The 15401-nt window shown below is 40.3% G+C and overlaps 1 protein-coding gene across 1 annotated transcript in view; it reads left to right on the forward strand.

Annotated features, from left to right (window-relative positions):
• Window positions 1–5985, forward strand: part of DNTT (DNA nucleotidylexotransferase) — a 618183-nt gene extending 612198 nt beyond the window's left edge. The window contains exon 11 of the mRNA XM_077455236.1: window positions 3318–5985. Coding sequence (XP_077311362.1) covers window positions 3318–3404 — 87 coding nt within the window. The 3' untranslated portion in view covers window positions 3405–5985. The remainder of the gene's footprint in view (window positions 1–3317) is intronic.
• The last annotated feature ends 9416 nt before the right edge of the window (window positions 5986–15401 follow it).

The following is a 15401-nucleotide window of genomic DNA, read 5'->3' on the forward strand; positions in this document are numbered from 1 at the left end:
TGTTACACCACTTCTACCCACAGGTAAGCTTATTATAAGGCTTATGTATAGGTAATGTGAATATCTCCCACAGTTTAGAAGATATTCAGACTGCATGCAGCTGATGATTTCACCGGTGCATGTGCTTTGAAGATCCGACTTTCGGACTGTCGGACCTTCAGAGCCCATGCCATAAACAGTGGCTCCCACACGCATGGTCAGGAGTGATGTCATCATGTCTCCAGCCACTCAGGTAGCTGGAGGCCACAAACTGTGCACAGTATAACATTTTGTCTGTATCTATCTGTTTGAGAAGAAATCACAAGTGTTGCATCAACACCTAGTTTGTCTGTAAAGCCACAGAAAGCTATTTACTAAGCCATCATAAAGTGTTAAGACATGGTATTTTTGTAACAAGAGCTTGTGGTAAAAATTTTCATCATTAGTATCACCCACATTATTTGATATTTGAAGTTATATCTTTTTTTGTATTATCACCAATTATATTTGATATTATTTTGCACTGAAGAAATTAAAAAGGCAGTCAGTGCACCAGGACTGATCAATTTTCAACTATAACAAGTACTAATATCACTGGAATGCGCACACAAAATGTTGAAAGTGACAACCAATGATCCCAGCGCCCTATGGAGTAAGTCAAAGCTCACCCTAACCAGCTGCTATCATACAGAAGGACAACTCACAAAAATATATAGTATACCGTATCCGTACCCTAATTACCTCGCATATACTATATTGACAGCGCTGTCAATATAGTATATGCGAGGTAATTAGGGTACGGATACGGTATACTATATATTTTTGTGAATTTTCAACTATACATCCCATAGTTTGTAGAGTATAACTTTCACACAGAGTAATTAATATACACTGTTTTTGGGTTATTGTTAGCAAAGAAATTAATCAAAAAACATTTGGCCTAAATTTATGAAGAAAGATTTATTTTTATTTTTTTAACAGAAACAAAGATTTTTTCTTTTTCCCCAAAAATATTCTGTATTCTTTTACCAGTAAATAAAAACCCAGTGGGCAGAGTGTTGCATGGTAACAGTAAATGTCATTTATAGTGTGATAGCGCCCAGTAGCCTGGGCAGGAAGGGGGCATTTGACACTTCCTGGAGTGTTGGATGCCTGTGTTTACCACCACGTTCTCTGGATCCATTTTCCACCCCAACATCACTGCAGGACATAGCAATGACATAGAGTACCATTCCTGCATATGGAGCATACAAAACTGGGAGTGTTGAATCCTGAGGAGTCTGATGGAGGCTGCAGTGCTGGAACACAGAGGGAATGTAAGAGACAGAGACTTTTTAGTATATATATATATATATATATATATATATATATATATATATATATATATATATATATATATATATATTTAGCACACCAATGTATTCATTTTGTCTTCAAACTAACATGGATAAATACATTTTAATTATTTGGTTGATTTGTGGAAAGACGTGAAAATCTCCCGAACCATAGATTTTTGCATATTTCCATAAATATAATACTGTTAATATTTTAGTATAAACATCTGACAGTGTGGATAAAGGAATCTCCCCTGCAGGTTATTGTAATTTGACAGTCAGTATTCACGGCTATCAGAGAATCTGAACAGTACAGCAAATTGGATAGGACCCATAGGTTTATTTCAATGTTATTGCTATCTTGAAGTTTTAATGCTGGTATAAATGATCAGGTTCCCAGGTTGTCAGCTATTTTATCACCCACTCTCTCCTTGGCTTGTAGTGTAATCTAACAAAAATGGAAATTGAAGCACCACTGACAAAAGTTTAGATACAAGTCCATTCCAAAAAGTAAATGGGATAATCCAAAAAGTAGCCAACTTGCTTCAGGGCTCCCTCCCCCTCACCAGGGCATGATTAACAACAATGTGAATAGACTAGAAAGTAAATGAACTAAACCCACACGTTGAATTTTGACCAATTCAGCGTTAATCATATTCAAATTTGAGCTGTGTACGACAAACATAATATAATACAGTGCCTTGAAAAAGTATTCACACCAATTGAAATTGTCCAAATTTTGTCATGTTTCAACCAAAATCATAAATGTTTTATATTGGGATTTTTTTGTGATAGACCAATACAAAATGACAGTCCAGTGTATTTTAGTTAGAGGCATGCTGGGTTTTTTGAAGCTGTATTTTTTTTTGTCAGAATTTTTTGTAAAAATTTAAAAATAAATAATGTATTCATTGGCGTATAACACGCACTTTTTCACCCCGAAAATCGAGTGCAAATAGCGCGTGCATATTATACGCCGATACTGCAATTTGGGCTGCCTAGGAGGGAATGGGGAGGGGGTTGGGACGAGAGCTGTCAGATTACATACAGAGAGAATCTCCTGTTTACTCATCGGCCTCTGTAATAGGAAGTCCCATCTCCTGGGCAGGAAGCCTGCTTAATAATTTGTATTAAAGAAGCCACCGAGTAAACAGGAGATTCTCGCTGTATGTATATCTGATGGTGCTCATCCCATCCCCTCCCTGTCCCCTCTGAGTCCCCTCCGAGTCTCCTCTGAGGCAGCAGTAATCTGAGGTGAGGCTGCAGATGGGCATTGATCAAGCTGCATTGATGGGTAATTGTGAGGCTGCAGATGGCATTGATCAGGCTGAAGATGGGCAATGGTGAGGCTGCATTGAGGCAATGGTGAGGCTGCATTGATCGGCACTGACCCTTATTTTGCTTCAAAGTTCTTTATAAAAAATTTGAGTTTTTTTTCCTGAAACGTTCCTTCTAAAATTAAGGTGCGTGTTATAAATCTGTGCGTGCTATATGCCAATAAATACGGTACTTTTTTTTTTTTTTTTTTTTTTACAATTTCTATTTTTTTACAGTCACCAGAGCAGTTTAATGTCATCATATGACTGGTGTGGCAGGGATCAGGGATACTGACTGTGTGGCAGGGATCAGGGACACTGACTGGTGACAGTGTTTTTAAAAAAAGACAAATTTACATTTTTTCAAAGTTTTTTTACATAATTTAATTTCTTAGGCTGCCTACGAGGTGCAAGACTGTGAAGATGTCATATGGCACCCACCCTATTACTATAATAGGTTTTCTGAATTTATTAATTTTATAAAAAAAGAAATTCTATTACTTTATGAATAAAAATATGTTATAGGCATATTTGTAAATATTTTTCTACTTTTTGTGTGTTGCTTTATATTTAGATATATTGTATTACTGTATGACTGTTAGAAAATGGACATCTGTATGCTCTGTTTTGTGGTAATTATCAATACAATATGATTCAAAATACTTTTCTGTGTTTTTTTTTTCCCCAGAAAATGTTTCTCAAAGCTAAAACAGAAGAAGACATCTTTAAACACCTTGGTCTAGAATACCTGGAACCATGGGAAAGAAATGCATAGCAAAGAAAAAATCCATAAAAATGTGCATGTTTCATTTTATTTACTTTATTTCATATCATCCTTCTGTCTTTTTATCACATTTTTGTATCTCGCATTAATGAATTTATTGAATTTTTTTCATATCCTTCACATTAATACACACTTTTAGATATGCATACCTTAGATTTACTTTATGTAGACCTTAGCTAACATAGAGCTAAAATAGAAGCTCGCTTGCATAAAAGCTTTATAGCTTACATTTTCATTGTAGATGTTTTATGAGCTGAACTAGGGTTTCTTGATATTAATGGATAAACATACATTTTTATACAACTTTTTAAGGTTAAAATATTCAAGTCCTTCAGAACCAAAGAAAAAATGTAATAGTATATTTTGTTCTTGTAGAAAAGAGATTTAGAGCTACTCAACTTGTAGAGACCTATTGCAAGCATTTGCAGTGCACCCACCAGAATCACAGTCCCTTGCAGGTGCCTGCTACTGTACTAGTTGCAGTTGGGATATGGGACATGGACTCTGTGGCTTGCTGGTCAGCATTCGTTACAAAGTAACCCAACAAATACTTCTCATTCTATGACCCAATCTGGAGCTAGAAGCACATGCCTGAGAGGAGATAAGCACAGCGATATACATTTTTTTAGAAAGGTAAGTAATGGCAGCAAGGTGCCATAAGCAACCTGTTCTGAACTTGTATTTCTGGAAAAAAATAGAGAATCAGGGGCCCCTTGATTTGGAGATATCCAGAGCCTTGAAATTAATGACGGACCTGACCATGGAGGTGCTAAGTACCATTAACATAACTCATGCTCTTATATGCAAATTCAGGTTTGTCTTAAAAGTCCACTGAAATCCAAGAGTCTCTTAAGCTTGAGTACTCATCCTTTCAAATCACTCAGTGACCTATTACCTGTGCTAGTTACCCTAGAGGTAAAATCTGTCCGTGGAACTATTCTGTGCTATGCAGCACTATCAAAGTTAAGTAAGTGTCACTCCTTACATGGTGATTGTAGAAACCATGTCATGGCAGCTCCCATGCTCACAATGGCATCATCTTGAAGGACACATGAAAAACATATTGTTTCATGAAATCGGTTTATGAAAAACATATAAACACATTGTCTACTGGGAAAATATTTGTTTTTCTTATTCAGACTTAGTAAGCCAAGGACACATTAAGGATGAATTGCCACACCCATGTCACACTTATTTACATTCTTACCAATGTGTTAGAGCCATGGGGACCACAGAAACAAATGTTTTTTATCCTGGGTTTTTATTTCTTCCAAAATTGCATTGAGCTCAACCCTAAGTCCCAACTTCAGGGTATTTTTTTGTGCTTGGGATATGATCACCCAACTGGTTAAAAAAAATATTTACTTTTAATCTTGAGCTGACACCTACATTACTTCTTTTCACCCACAAGCCTGATCTATATGCAGGGTGGTAGGTGTATGGAATCCCATTTTTTTTTTTTTTTGAAGCATGTGATTAGAGCCAGAAGCTCTACTAGGCTTCAAAAAAAGGGTGGGCTTTGGGCACAAAGCCCACCCAGTTGTGACAATAGCAAATTCATATTTGCTACAGTAACACTGATTCTCCTCCCTGCCAATCAGGAAGCAGGTCATGAGACCCATCACCCTATCGGCTGGAGCACTGCCTGCTATATGGGGAGTCTGGGGGCCCCGACTGACTGACCGACCAACCCCCCCCCCTCCAAACAAAAAAAAAAACACCAGCTGCCACTGCCCACAAGATGTTCTTAGTTTTCATGGTTGAATGATGCATAGCTGAATAAAGAAAATACTGTAAATGTAGGGCATCGTGGGTCCATCCTAAATAAGTGGATGTCTAGACGAAAAGACTGAGCCCAGAGTTAGGCTTCAAGACTTTGATTATCTACATTAACTAGTATTAATTAGGCAGCTAATATTTTGTTCCATGTTTATGGAGAATATACTGTATAATGCATAATAACAGATGTTCAGGTACACAGATACACAACTTGTTGTAAAAGACAGTCCAGAGCCATGTTATAGATAGCTAGAGCTACATGTGGCTTCTGGGCCATTTGCATATACCGTACATGTCTTGTAATTGGTAAGGTTGGTACATGGAGCAGGAAAATCTGCAGAGGTCTCACTACTATTGATGGACTTGAAAGACACAAAAAGCTGATGGGTCATTCAACATGAGGGTATCCATCAAAATCTATTTGCTGTGATTGATGAGTTGACTGTCTCTGAATAGCTTAATTTCTGCCTAGTCCACCCACTGACAGATATCCCTATTTGTTTCTCAAAGCTCTAAAATAGATGATAACATAGAACCATGAATTACATTCATTTATATGTGCAAATGCTACAGCAGCATGACATATCTCAAAAGCTGCCAGGATATAGACTTTTTATATAAACAGTTGTGATTGCTATTAACAGATGCAGGATAACTCATGTTTTTGGTAACTCTTTAATATCACATAAATGCAATGCTTTATGAATTTGTTGCACTACTTTCTCTTCACACTCTCACATCATAATGTAATTTCCTCACAAGAAAACAGTGTGAAATAAAGTATTTTTTTTTTACTACGTGTCATGCTATGTTATTGTAATTTTTAGTATTGATTTTATAAATTACACATATGTACAGCGGGGGACGAGGGGACTTAGGCCTCTTTCACACGGGCGGATCAGTAATGATCCGCCCTGTGATGATCCGCTCGCTCAGCGGGGATCGCTCTGTTGTCCCCGCTGAGCCGGCGGCGGACAGGGCGGTCTCCGCACACTGTGCAGGGACCGCCCTGTCATCTCTCCGCTCTCCTCTATGGGGATCGGATGAGCACGGACCGTCTTTCCGTGTTCATCCGATCTGCTCTGCAGACGGACAGAAAAATAGGATTTTCCTCCGTCTGCAGAATCGGACAGTTGCGGAGGCGGACAATAGCGGGTGTCTGCGGATGCTCATCCGCAGACACCTGCTATCCCATAGGGATGAATGTATGCCCGTATTCCATCTGCAAACGGATGGATGAAATACGGACATACCATCCGCATGTGTGAAAGGGGCCTTATGGAAATTGTTTCCCACTGTTTTATATGTTTAAAAAAGATATTTTGATATTGCCATACATGTTGTGAGCTAATAACTTCCTGTGATTTTAGTTACATTGTTTCCAACTATCTCTGTGGACTACAGAGCACCTCCACCTTATTTTATGGATAAAAGGAAATGTGAAGGTGTTCTTTATTTCTGTGCTAGGACCACATGAAAATAAAGACACAAAAAGCATGAAAAAAGAAAAGTAATGTAGCCACATGACGGATAAGCTTCAATGAATGACATTTTTATTCTTGGGTTAAAGTGGCTGTAAACCCTTTAGGCATGAAATATGAACAAAGCACATTCTTCTATATTGTGTACTTGTCTCTATCCAAAGCCTTGCATAGCTATGTGGTTATCACTTCTGCCTAGCAGTACAAGTGTTGTTGGTTTAAATATACTTGCCTGGAGTTTGCATGTTCTCCCTATGCCTACGTGGGTTTCCCCCCACACCTCAAAGACATGGTGGTAGGTTAAATGGCCCCTGTCTAAAATTGTGCCTAGTATGTATGAATATGAGTTAGGGACTTTCTATTGTAACCTCCTAGAGGGCAGGGACTGTTGTGAATGTACAATATATCTGTAAAGTGCTCTGTAAATTGACAGCACTCTTTAGGGTCAATGGGTTTGACTTACTAAAGGTAAATAAGCAGTTGACTTTGCAACTGAAATTTGCACAAAGCTTAGTGGATGTGGTAGAATGTCGCTTTGCAAAAATGCCCAATCACGTGCGAGAAAAAAAAAAATGTTTTGGTTGCACATGAATGGATCATGATCAAGTCAGTAGAGCTTCACTTCATGCACTAAGCTCTGAAGATGATTCACTTACAAAGTGCATCTTCCCATGTAAACTGAACAGTCTATTTGCCTTTTGTAAATCAACCCCATGACTCAGAAATCATTAAAACCAGCATGACAGGCAGGCAACTAGCATTTTAAGAACAGGTCAACAACAGCTTTATGGGTATACTTGGGATATACTCTCTCTCTCTCTCCGGAAATTTTCAAACTCTTACAAGTTAAAATTTATGGATTTGTGAATTGCATATCTACAGGTATAGCACCACTTAATAACTTTGTGGTTGTATTTCTCACACACTGACAATCTTGTGAACATAATAACTTTATTAAACTTAGTTCATAAGAACAGGAGCGGCCGGCACATAAGGGGCACCGCCCCCCCCCCCCCTAGTTTGCATGTGGTGTGAATGCAGAGCACTGGACTCATAGCTTGCTATGAGTTTTTTTTTTTTGCAAGCACATGATTAGAGCCCAAGGCTCTAATTGGCTTGAAAAAGGTTGGGCTTGGGTGCAGAGCACTACGCCCCGTAGCCACCCATTTGTGACACTAGACTCAATCAATATTCGCTATTGGTTTCTGGCTTCTCCTCCCAGCCAATCAAGGCAGGAGGCAGGTCTGAAGAAGACCGAGTTGGCCGGGGAAGCCACGGTGGTAGAGGGGTGAGTGTGAACCGGGGGGTTTGTTTTGGCACCCCCTAAAAAGTTTAGCACCAGCCACCACTGCAATGTAATGCAATCCATGTTTAGAAAATGACTCAATCATACAGCAAAGAGTGAAAGGTGAAGCAGCAGACTGATGAGCTCATCTCCCTGCCACTTTGCTTTCTTCACCCATCAGCATGTTTTTTGTAAACTTGTGAGCATTGCAGCACAACCAATTGGTTCCTTGTGCTGCTTCTCCCTCTCCCCTTTTATTCTCTGCTGTGTAAAGGTTTGACAGAGGCTGATCCCAAGGAAATTCTGGTGCTTATACTGCTCATATGGATACTTATACTATGCATTTTAACAAGTATGTTTAACCACTTAAGGACCGCCTCCTGCACATATATGTCGGCAGAATGGCACAGCTGGGCACAAACACGTACCAGTACGTTGCTTTTTAAGTGCTCAGCTGTGGGTCGGGAGTGCGCTGCTGGCGGCGCGATCCCGACCAGGTCCTGAGTTCCGTCACCGTGGCCGTGGGACCAGTGGACCCGATCGCCGCTGGTGTCCTGCAATCAGGTCACAGAGCTGAAGAACGAGGGGAGGTCTGTGTAAACAAACCTCTCCCGGTGCTTCCTAGTGTGGCTGTCACCGATCGTCTGTTCCCTTTTATAGGGAAGGACAATCTGTGATGCCACATGCCAGGCCATGCCCCCTACAATAAAAAAAAACACATAACGTCATGCCAGGCCATGCCCCCTACAATAAAAAAAACACATAACGTCATACATAACACCTACCCTGCCCCCTAGTGGTTAACTCCTTCACTGCCAGTGTAATTTACACAGGAATCAGTGCATTTAAATAGCACTGATTGCTGTATAAATGACAATGGTCCCAAAAATGTGTCAAAAATGTCCGATGCGTCCGCCAGTCACAATAAAAATCGCTGATCGCCGCCATTACTAGTAAAAAAAAATTAATAAAAATGCTATAAAACTATCCCCTATTTTATAAACGCTATAACTTTTGCACAAACCAATCAATAATCGCTAATTGCGATTTTTTTTATCAAAAATATGTAGAAGAATATGTATCGGCCTAAACTGAGGAAAAAAAACTTTTTTTTATATATTTTTTGGGGATATTTATTATAGCAAAAAGTAAAAAATATTGAATTTTTTTCAAAATTTACGCTCTATTTCTGTTTATAGCACAAAAAAAAAACGCAGAGGTGATCAAATACTACCAAAAGAAAGCTCTATTTGTGGGAAAATAAGGACGCCAATTTTGTTTGGGAGCCATGTCGCGTGACCGCGCAATTGTCAGTTAAAGCGACGCAGTGCCGAATCGCAAAAAGGGGCTTGGTCCTTTGGCTGCAAATTGGTCCGGGGCTTAAGTGGTTAATGATGTATTCATGGATAAAGAGCTGCATTGATTTCTGTCTTTTAAATCTGCCTGGATTTCATCTTCAGTCTTAGTAGTTTAGCAATTTAGAACTATCGTTTGAGCGATCTTTTTAAGAAGGCCCATCGTTTGTTGAAGTGAAATGACCAACTTCTAAAATCTAAAATAATTTTTTTTCTGTTCTTATTATCCCATATTTAGCCCTGGATAAATACCTTGAGAATTCTGAGAGTTTAATAAAACACCCAATAATATTTGCAGGATCTCTGTCCTCATATGTAAATGTATTGGCTTGTTAAGTGTTATTTAGTGTCCAGATTCTGCCATTAGTATTTGACAGAACCCCAAGCAGTAATAGGCATAAGTAATATTTAATAGTAATTGATGATGGTGACATTGTAACCTAAAATACTTAAGCCAATGGCACCAATATAGAGCAAGATTTGTTACGTTTCTTCTGCTATTAAATCCTTGCTGTCATCTGTCATGACGGCAAAGTTTAATCGCAGAGACAGCTCCTTGAGTTCTCTATGGATGGCTTGTATTACATGTAACACATTAATCCTCTAATGAGGCACCATTCACCAAGGACATCTATCTGTAGAGAAAGTAAGGTCATTTAGTAAGTATTAATTTGTCACTTTTAGATTAAAGGTGATTGAGAGTGCTGCCTCTTACAAACTCATTTTCTTTCACAATGGCGCTCCGAAAAACCTTTGAAATGATTATAACATTTTGTACACTGGAAAGAAGTGGAAAACGGGCGATGATTATCCTTGGAAACAATAGAAGTTCTTTTTGAGCTATAGCAAAGGTGTTATTATGAGAGAGGATGTGACGGCTTCAATTGCTTCCTCTTTGTGTTGGAAAGACAAGTTGATTAATTTATGGATTGTATGTATTAAGTAATACAGTTACAGGCAGACTGCAGCTGAACAACTGTGTAAAACAAATATCTACTAGACGACAATTCAGGAAAAAACTCTGCTAAGTCTATTCACATCTAAGCTGCTTGGGAAACCAGACAGAAAATACAGAAAGAGATAAGAACTTTTTATGGAAAACACCACACATCTACCATTTAGCCACATGTGAAGAATAAAATACAATACACTGTGGGGTTGATTTACTAAAATGGAAAGTGCAAAATCTGGTGCAGCTCTGCATAGAAACCAATTAGATTCCATTTTTTTTGTCAAAATGGAATTGAACAAGCTGACTATCAGCAAAGAGGTACTCACCGAGGCCAAGATGCAGAGAGCGGTGGCTGTTGCGACTCAGCGCACACCACCCCTGGAGGTGATACAGGGAGTGGGTTGCACCAAGAGGCACTAGCCTCTAGCGGGATACCTGACTTGTGTGAAGGTCTGGAAGAGGGATCGTGCAGGATGGACCAGAGCAGAAGGTAAGTAGTAAGCAAGTCTGTAAAACAGGTAAGAGAAGTGCAGAAACAGGCCGAGGGTCAAACACAAGTAATCAGTCCAGGAGCCAGAAAGGCTTAGTGCAGAGGATAATCCAGAGTCAGGCCGAGGGTCAAACACAGGTAACAGTCCGGGAGCCAGCAAGGCTAAGTGCAGAAGACAGAGCATAATCCAGAGGCAGGCCAAGGGTCAAACACAGGTATCAGTCCGGGAGCCAGCAAGGCTAAGTGCAGCAGACAGAGATTAATCCAGAGGCAGGCAGAGAGTCAAACACAGGTATCAGTCCGGGAGCCAGCAAGGCTAAGAGCAGGAAGTCCGTTAAACAAGGCAGGGGTCAGGTCAGGAGAGAATCAGCGTATTCTTCAGGCAATCCAGGTCACAACAGGAAGTGGTAAACAGGAAGCAGAGGAACACAGGTGAGCTGAGACAAACCAGCAACTTGTTTGTCTGCTAAGGCTCCTTTTATAGGCTGGTCAGGGAATTTACATTATGCGAGTGCTTGTCCGTTCAGTAGGGCCGCGAATGTGCGTGCGCCAGAGCGCCGATCCATGGCGAATTTGTGTGCATCTTTGCGCAGGGAGATAGTGAGCTTGATCCAAATTACTTCCCTGATACTGATGTTAGAAGCTGATTGACTACCATGCTCAACTGCACCAGATTTAGCAATCTCCAGTTTTAGGAAATCAACCCGTGTATGGAAACTCCCCTTCTGTCAGGGCTGGCTTAGCCCTTCCTTCTTTGGGCTGGCTGCTCAGCTGTCGGCTAATTGCCAGCTCTCATCTCTCTCCACACTTACCCTGCTGTTCCTGATCCTGCTCATCTGACCTGCCTACTTAAAGCTGTCCAGCTCGCTTCATCTCTGCCTTCACCTTGGTCACGTCACAAGCAACCATATCCTGCTTTCCTGTTTAAAGATGGGCTTGCTGACATCCCTTCTGGCTCCTTATCCTGCTTGCTGTTCCTCTACTTGGATCCCTGGCTTCTGGCTGATTACCCTATTTGGTTACTGAACTCTGGCCTGGCTGACTACTCGATCCAGTTACTGGACTCTGGCTATGCTTTGACTATGCTTACACAATTTACCTTTTTACTAATAAACAAGTGTGATTTAATTGTACTTCTGTCTCGGTCTGGTTCATGGTTTCTGACACCTTCCTCGTCATATCATGGATGTCAATGGTTTTAGAAGCCAAAACTGGTAGTAGAGTTCAGAAAAGTTTATTTAATTTTAATAACCGGCCAAAGCCAACTTTGTTTATTTCATTTCAACAACTCAATGTGTTTTGGGGTTATAATGATAGTAGATACCAACTAAATTTATTTAATCATAACAACCCAATATGCCAATGTATTTCAGAGGTTTTATTGTTGGACATTACAGGAAAATGTCATAGTCTTATATTTAACTATTTGTTGACAACGCTATAGCCGAATGATGACTACAGCATGGTTTTCCAGTTATGGGACACCGTCATATGATGGCCTCCCGTGATTGACGCCTGCTGTGGGGTACAAATAGCGTGCTCTGTGTCCTATGGCCACTGCTGATCACAGATTGAAGTAATCAGTGGCCCTTTACCAAGCGATCAGCTGTGTCTAATCACAGCTGAACACAGAGGTAAATAGAAGCTGGTTATTGGCACTCCTTTCCTCACGCTGACAGCGCAAGGAGAGGAGAAGAGAGCTGATAACTGGCTTGTGTAAAAGAGACATGTACACTGATAATTAGGGCACTGATTATCAGTGCAGTCCCATCAGTGCTGCCAATCTGTCCCACCAGAGCTGCCAATCAGTGCCCATCAGTGCCTCCTTATCAGTAGTATCACCAATTTGAGCCACCTATCAGTGCTCATAAGTGCCATCTATCAGTGCCACCTATCAGCGCAGCCTCATCAGTGCCCACCAGTGTCACCTAATCAGTGCCCAACAGTGCAGCGTATCAGTGCCATCAAAGCCCATCAGTTCAGCCTCATCATCGCACATCAGTGAAAGGGAAAAAAATTACCTTTTTGCACAATTTTATAACAAACTATGAATTCTTCTTTTTTTTTGGTCTTTATTCATTAATTTAGCAAAAAAAAAAACCCAGTGGTGATTAAATACCACAAAAAAGAAAGCTCTATTTGTGTGGAAAAATTACAACAATTCTGTTTGCGTACAGTGTTGCATTACCGCGCAATTGTCATTAAAAGTGCCCAGTAGGAAAGTTATTAAACAGCAGGCTTCAGTAGCAGAGTTTGTAGACAGAGCAAAGAGTTTGAGGGGAGCATCGCTGAAAATTAGGGGGAGAGATGACTTTTATTTTTATCTTTTTAAGCTGCAGTTAGGCTTTAAGATATATATGTAGCAATCTAAGCATATGAGCTGGGGTTTTTCTCCTTTTGAATAACTAATGGCTGTGCTTGACTCGTCATACAGTTACAGAGATATGTAAATTTAAGTGTGTTCTAGGTAGTGATTCTAACTGTGGGGGGGGGGGGGGGGGTTGTGTGTGACACCACACTGATCACCGCTCTCGATCACAGGGAGCTGTGATCAGTGTCAGTGTTATTAGGCAGAACAGGGAAATGCTTGTTTACATTAGCATTTCCTCGGTCTTCCTCTCCGTGAGACGATCGCGGGTATCACCACGGACATCGAGTCTGCAGGACCCGCAATCATGCTCACAGAGCTCCCGGTGGGCGCGCCCGCAAGCCACCTCTTAAAGGATAACGTATAGGTGCGCTAATCTGCCTGTACGTGCCCTTCTTCCACAGTATATCTATGTGAGGTGGTCGAGAAGTGGTCAATGTGTTGCACCAAATTCATAAAGCATCTGTGACATTTTTTGGTTTTGCCAACGACTCTGAGATGTGCCACTTTTACATTGTGGCTCAATGCCTGCGCCAAATTAAAAATTAAATACCAACAATTTGTATCTTATGAACGTGGTGGTAATTGAGACCAATTCTTCTTTGTGTACAGAGAGAGACCCTGGCACAGAAAGATCTTGCAAAAGTGTCTTGCATGCATTTAAAAAGTGGTGAAGTGTGTGCGTAATTCAACTACAACTTCTAGACAGGTGAATGCATTTGATGCATGCTATGCCACTATCAGAATGCATGGGTGACACGTTAAAAAAAACAAAAAAACTATCTGTACCAGTTTTTATGAATTCGGGGGAATATGTTGGCTTCCACATAACCAAAAGTCAGAAGACATTGCACTCAGTGGTAATTTTACCGTCATGGAACACAAATAAAGAGCTGTTTACTGTCTTTTATGCCACCTTCATACAACATTTTAAGCACAGTCTCTAGGGAATGCTCAGAAGAGGGTATTATTTAGGTCAACTGAGTACCCCTTTTAGACACTTGTGCGTATGATCTATTGCATACAGTATTTAATCTAACCCTTTTACATTGTTATATGGCAATTTTCTCTATTGGGAGATCAGAGCAGATAGGTATTGACTTGGATGTGATTCAGCCCTTCAGAAACAGATATTGTGAATTAGAGAAAGGACAGGTTTTGGCAGTGCGGCCATTCATTTCACTCAAAGCCCACCTGTTAACAATGTGGCTGACAGGTAATCTACTGATCCCATTCACAGAGGAAATTGATTGTGTAGTGTTCTCTTCACAGCCAGTCAAAGATGGAAAAGGAATGGGACATTGAAGGAAAGTTCTAGAGGTCCTGGCCATTGCAGCTAATAACTAGAATGTCACAATAAATAAGTATGACTTACAAATATCACAAAGATATGACTCCTTGTGAGCTTGACAAACTCTGTCCTGCATTTTTATAAACAAAAGTCAATGGCGCAGAGGAAAATAGTCATTTATTTTGTGCTTAGTATTGATCAGAGGTTGACGCGACCTCTCTCTGCACCTTGCCTAAGGATGAATAAAAGAGCAATGTATCACAGCGTAAACATCACCCACCTTTTATTATAACAGCTGTCAGAAAATCTGTAAGGAAAGTGCACTGAAAAAAACAAATATGCGGGCTGCCATTACTGATATCTCCTGGAAATTCTAGTTGCCTGGCTGTCAAGTTGGTCCAGTGAGTTCAGCACATTTTGACTCAGTGATGTGGACTAGGTAGGCAGATCAGTTGTTCTAAATTCATGTTGATTTTACTAGCTGCATGCAAACATTAGTAGCTAAGACATTGCTGAAGCTTTCAGAAAAGCATGGCACACAAGTGCATTGGGCTTTAATGGGCAAATCATCGTTTTGCTTAAAAGCTCAACTCAAACTTTAGTAAGTTGTTAGCCAGTTCATCCAAATTGTAAAGCTAGTAACTAAAAATATATACAATATTGTCAAAAGTATTGTGATGCTTGCCTTTCATGCACATGAACTTAACGGCATCCCAGTCTTAGTCCATAGGGTTCAATATTGAGTTGGCTCACCCTTTGCAGCTATAACAGCTTCTGGGAAGGCTGTCCGCAAGGTTTAGGAGTGTGTCTATGGTAATGTTTGACCATTCTTCCAGAAGTACATTTGTGAGGTCAGGCACTGATGTTGGACAAGAAGGCCTGTCTCGCAGTACTCTAAATCATCCCAATGGTGTTCTATCAAGTTGAGGTCAAGACTCTGTGCAGGCCAGTCAAGTTCCTCCACCCCAAACTCATCATCCATGTCTT

This window comes from Lithobates pipiens, unplaced genomic scaffold, assembly GCF_037356315.1.
Source record: "Lithobates pipiens isolate NorthernLeopardFrog02 unplaced genomic scaffold, aLitPip1_a1.2 Scaffold_25, whole genome shotgun sequence".
In the NCBI taxonomy this organism is placed as follows: Eukaryota; Metazoa; Chordata; class Amphibia; order Anura; family Ranidae; genus Lithobates; species Lithobates pipiens.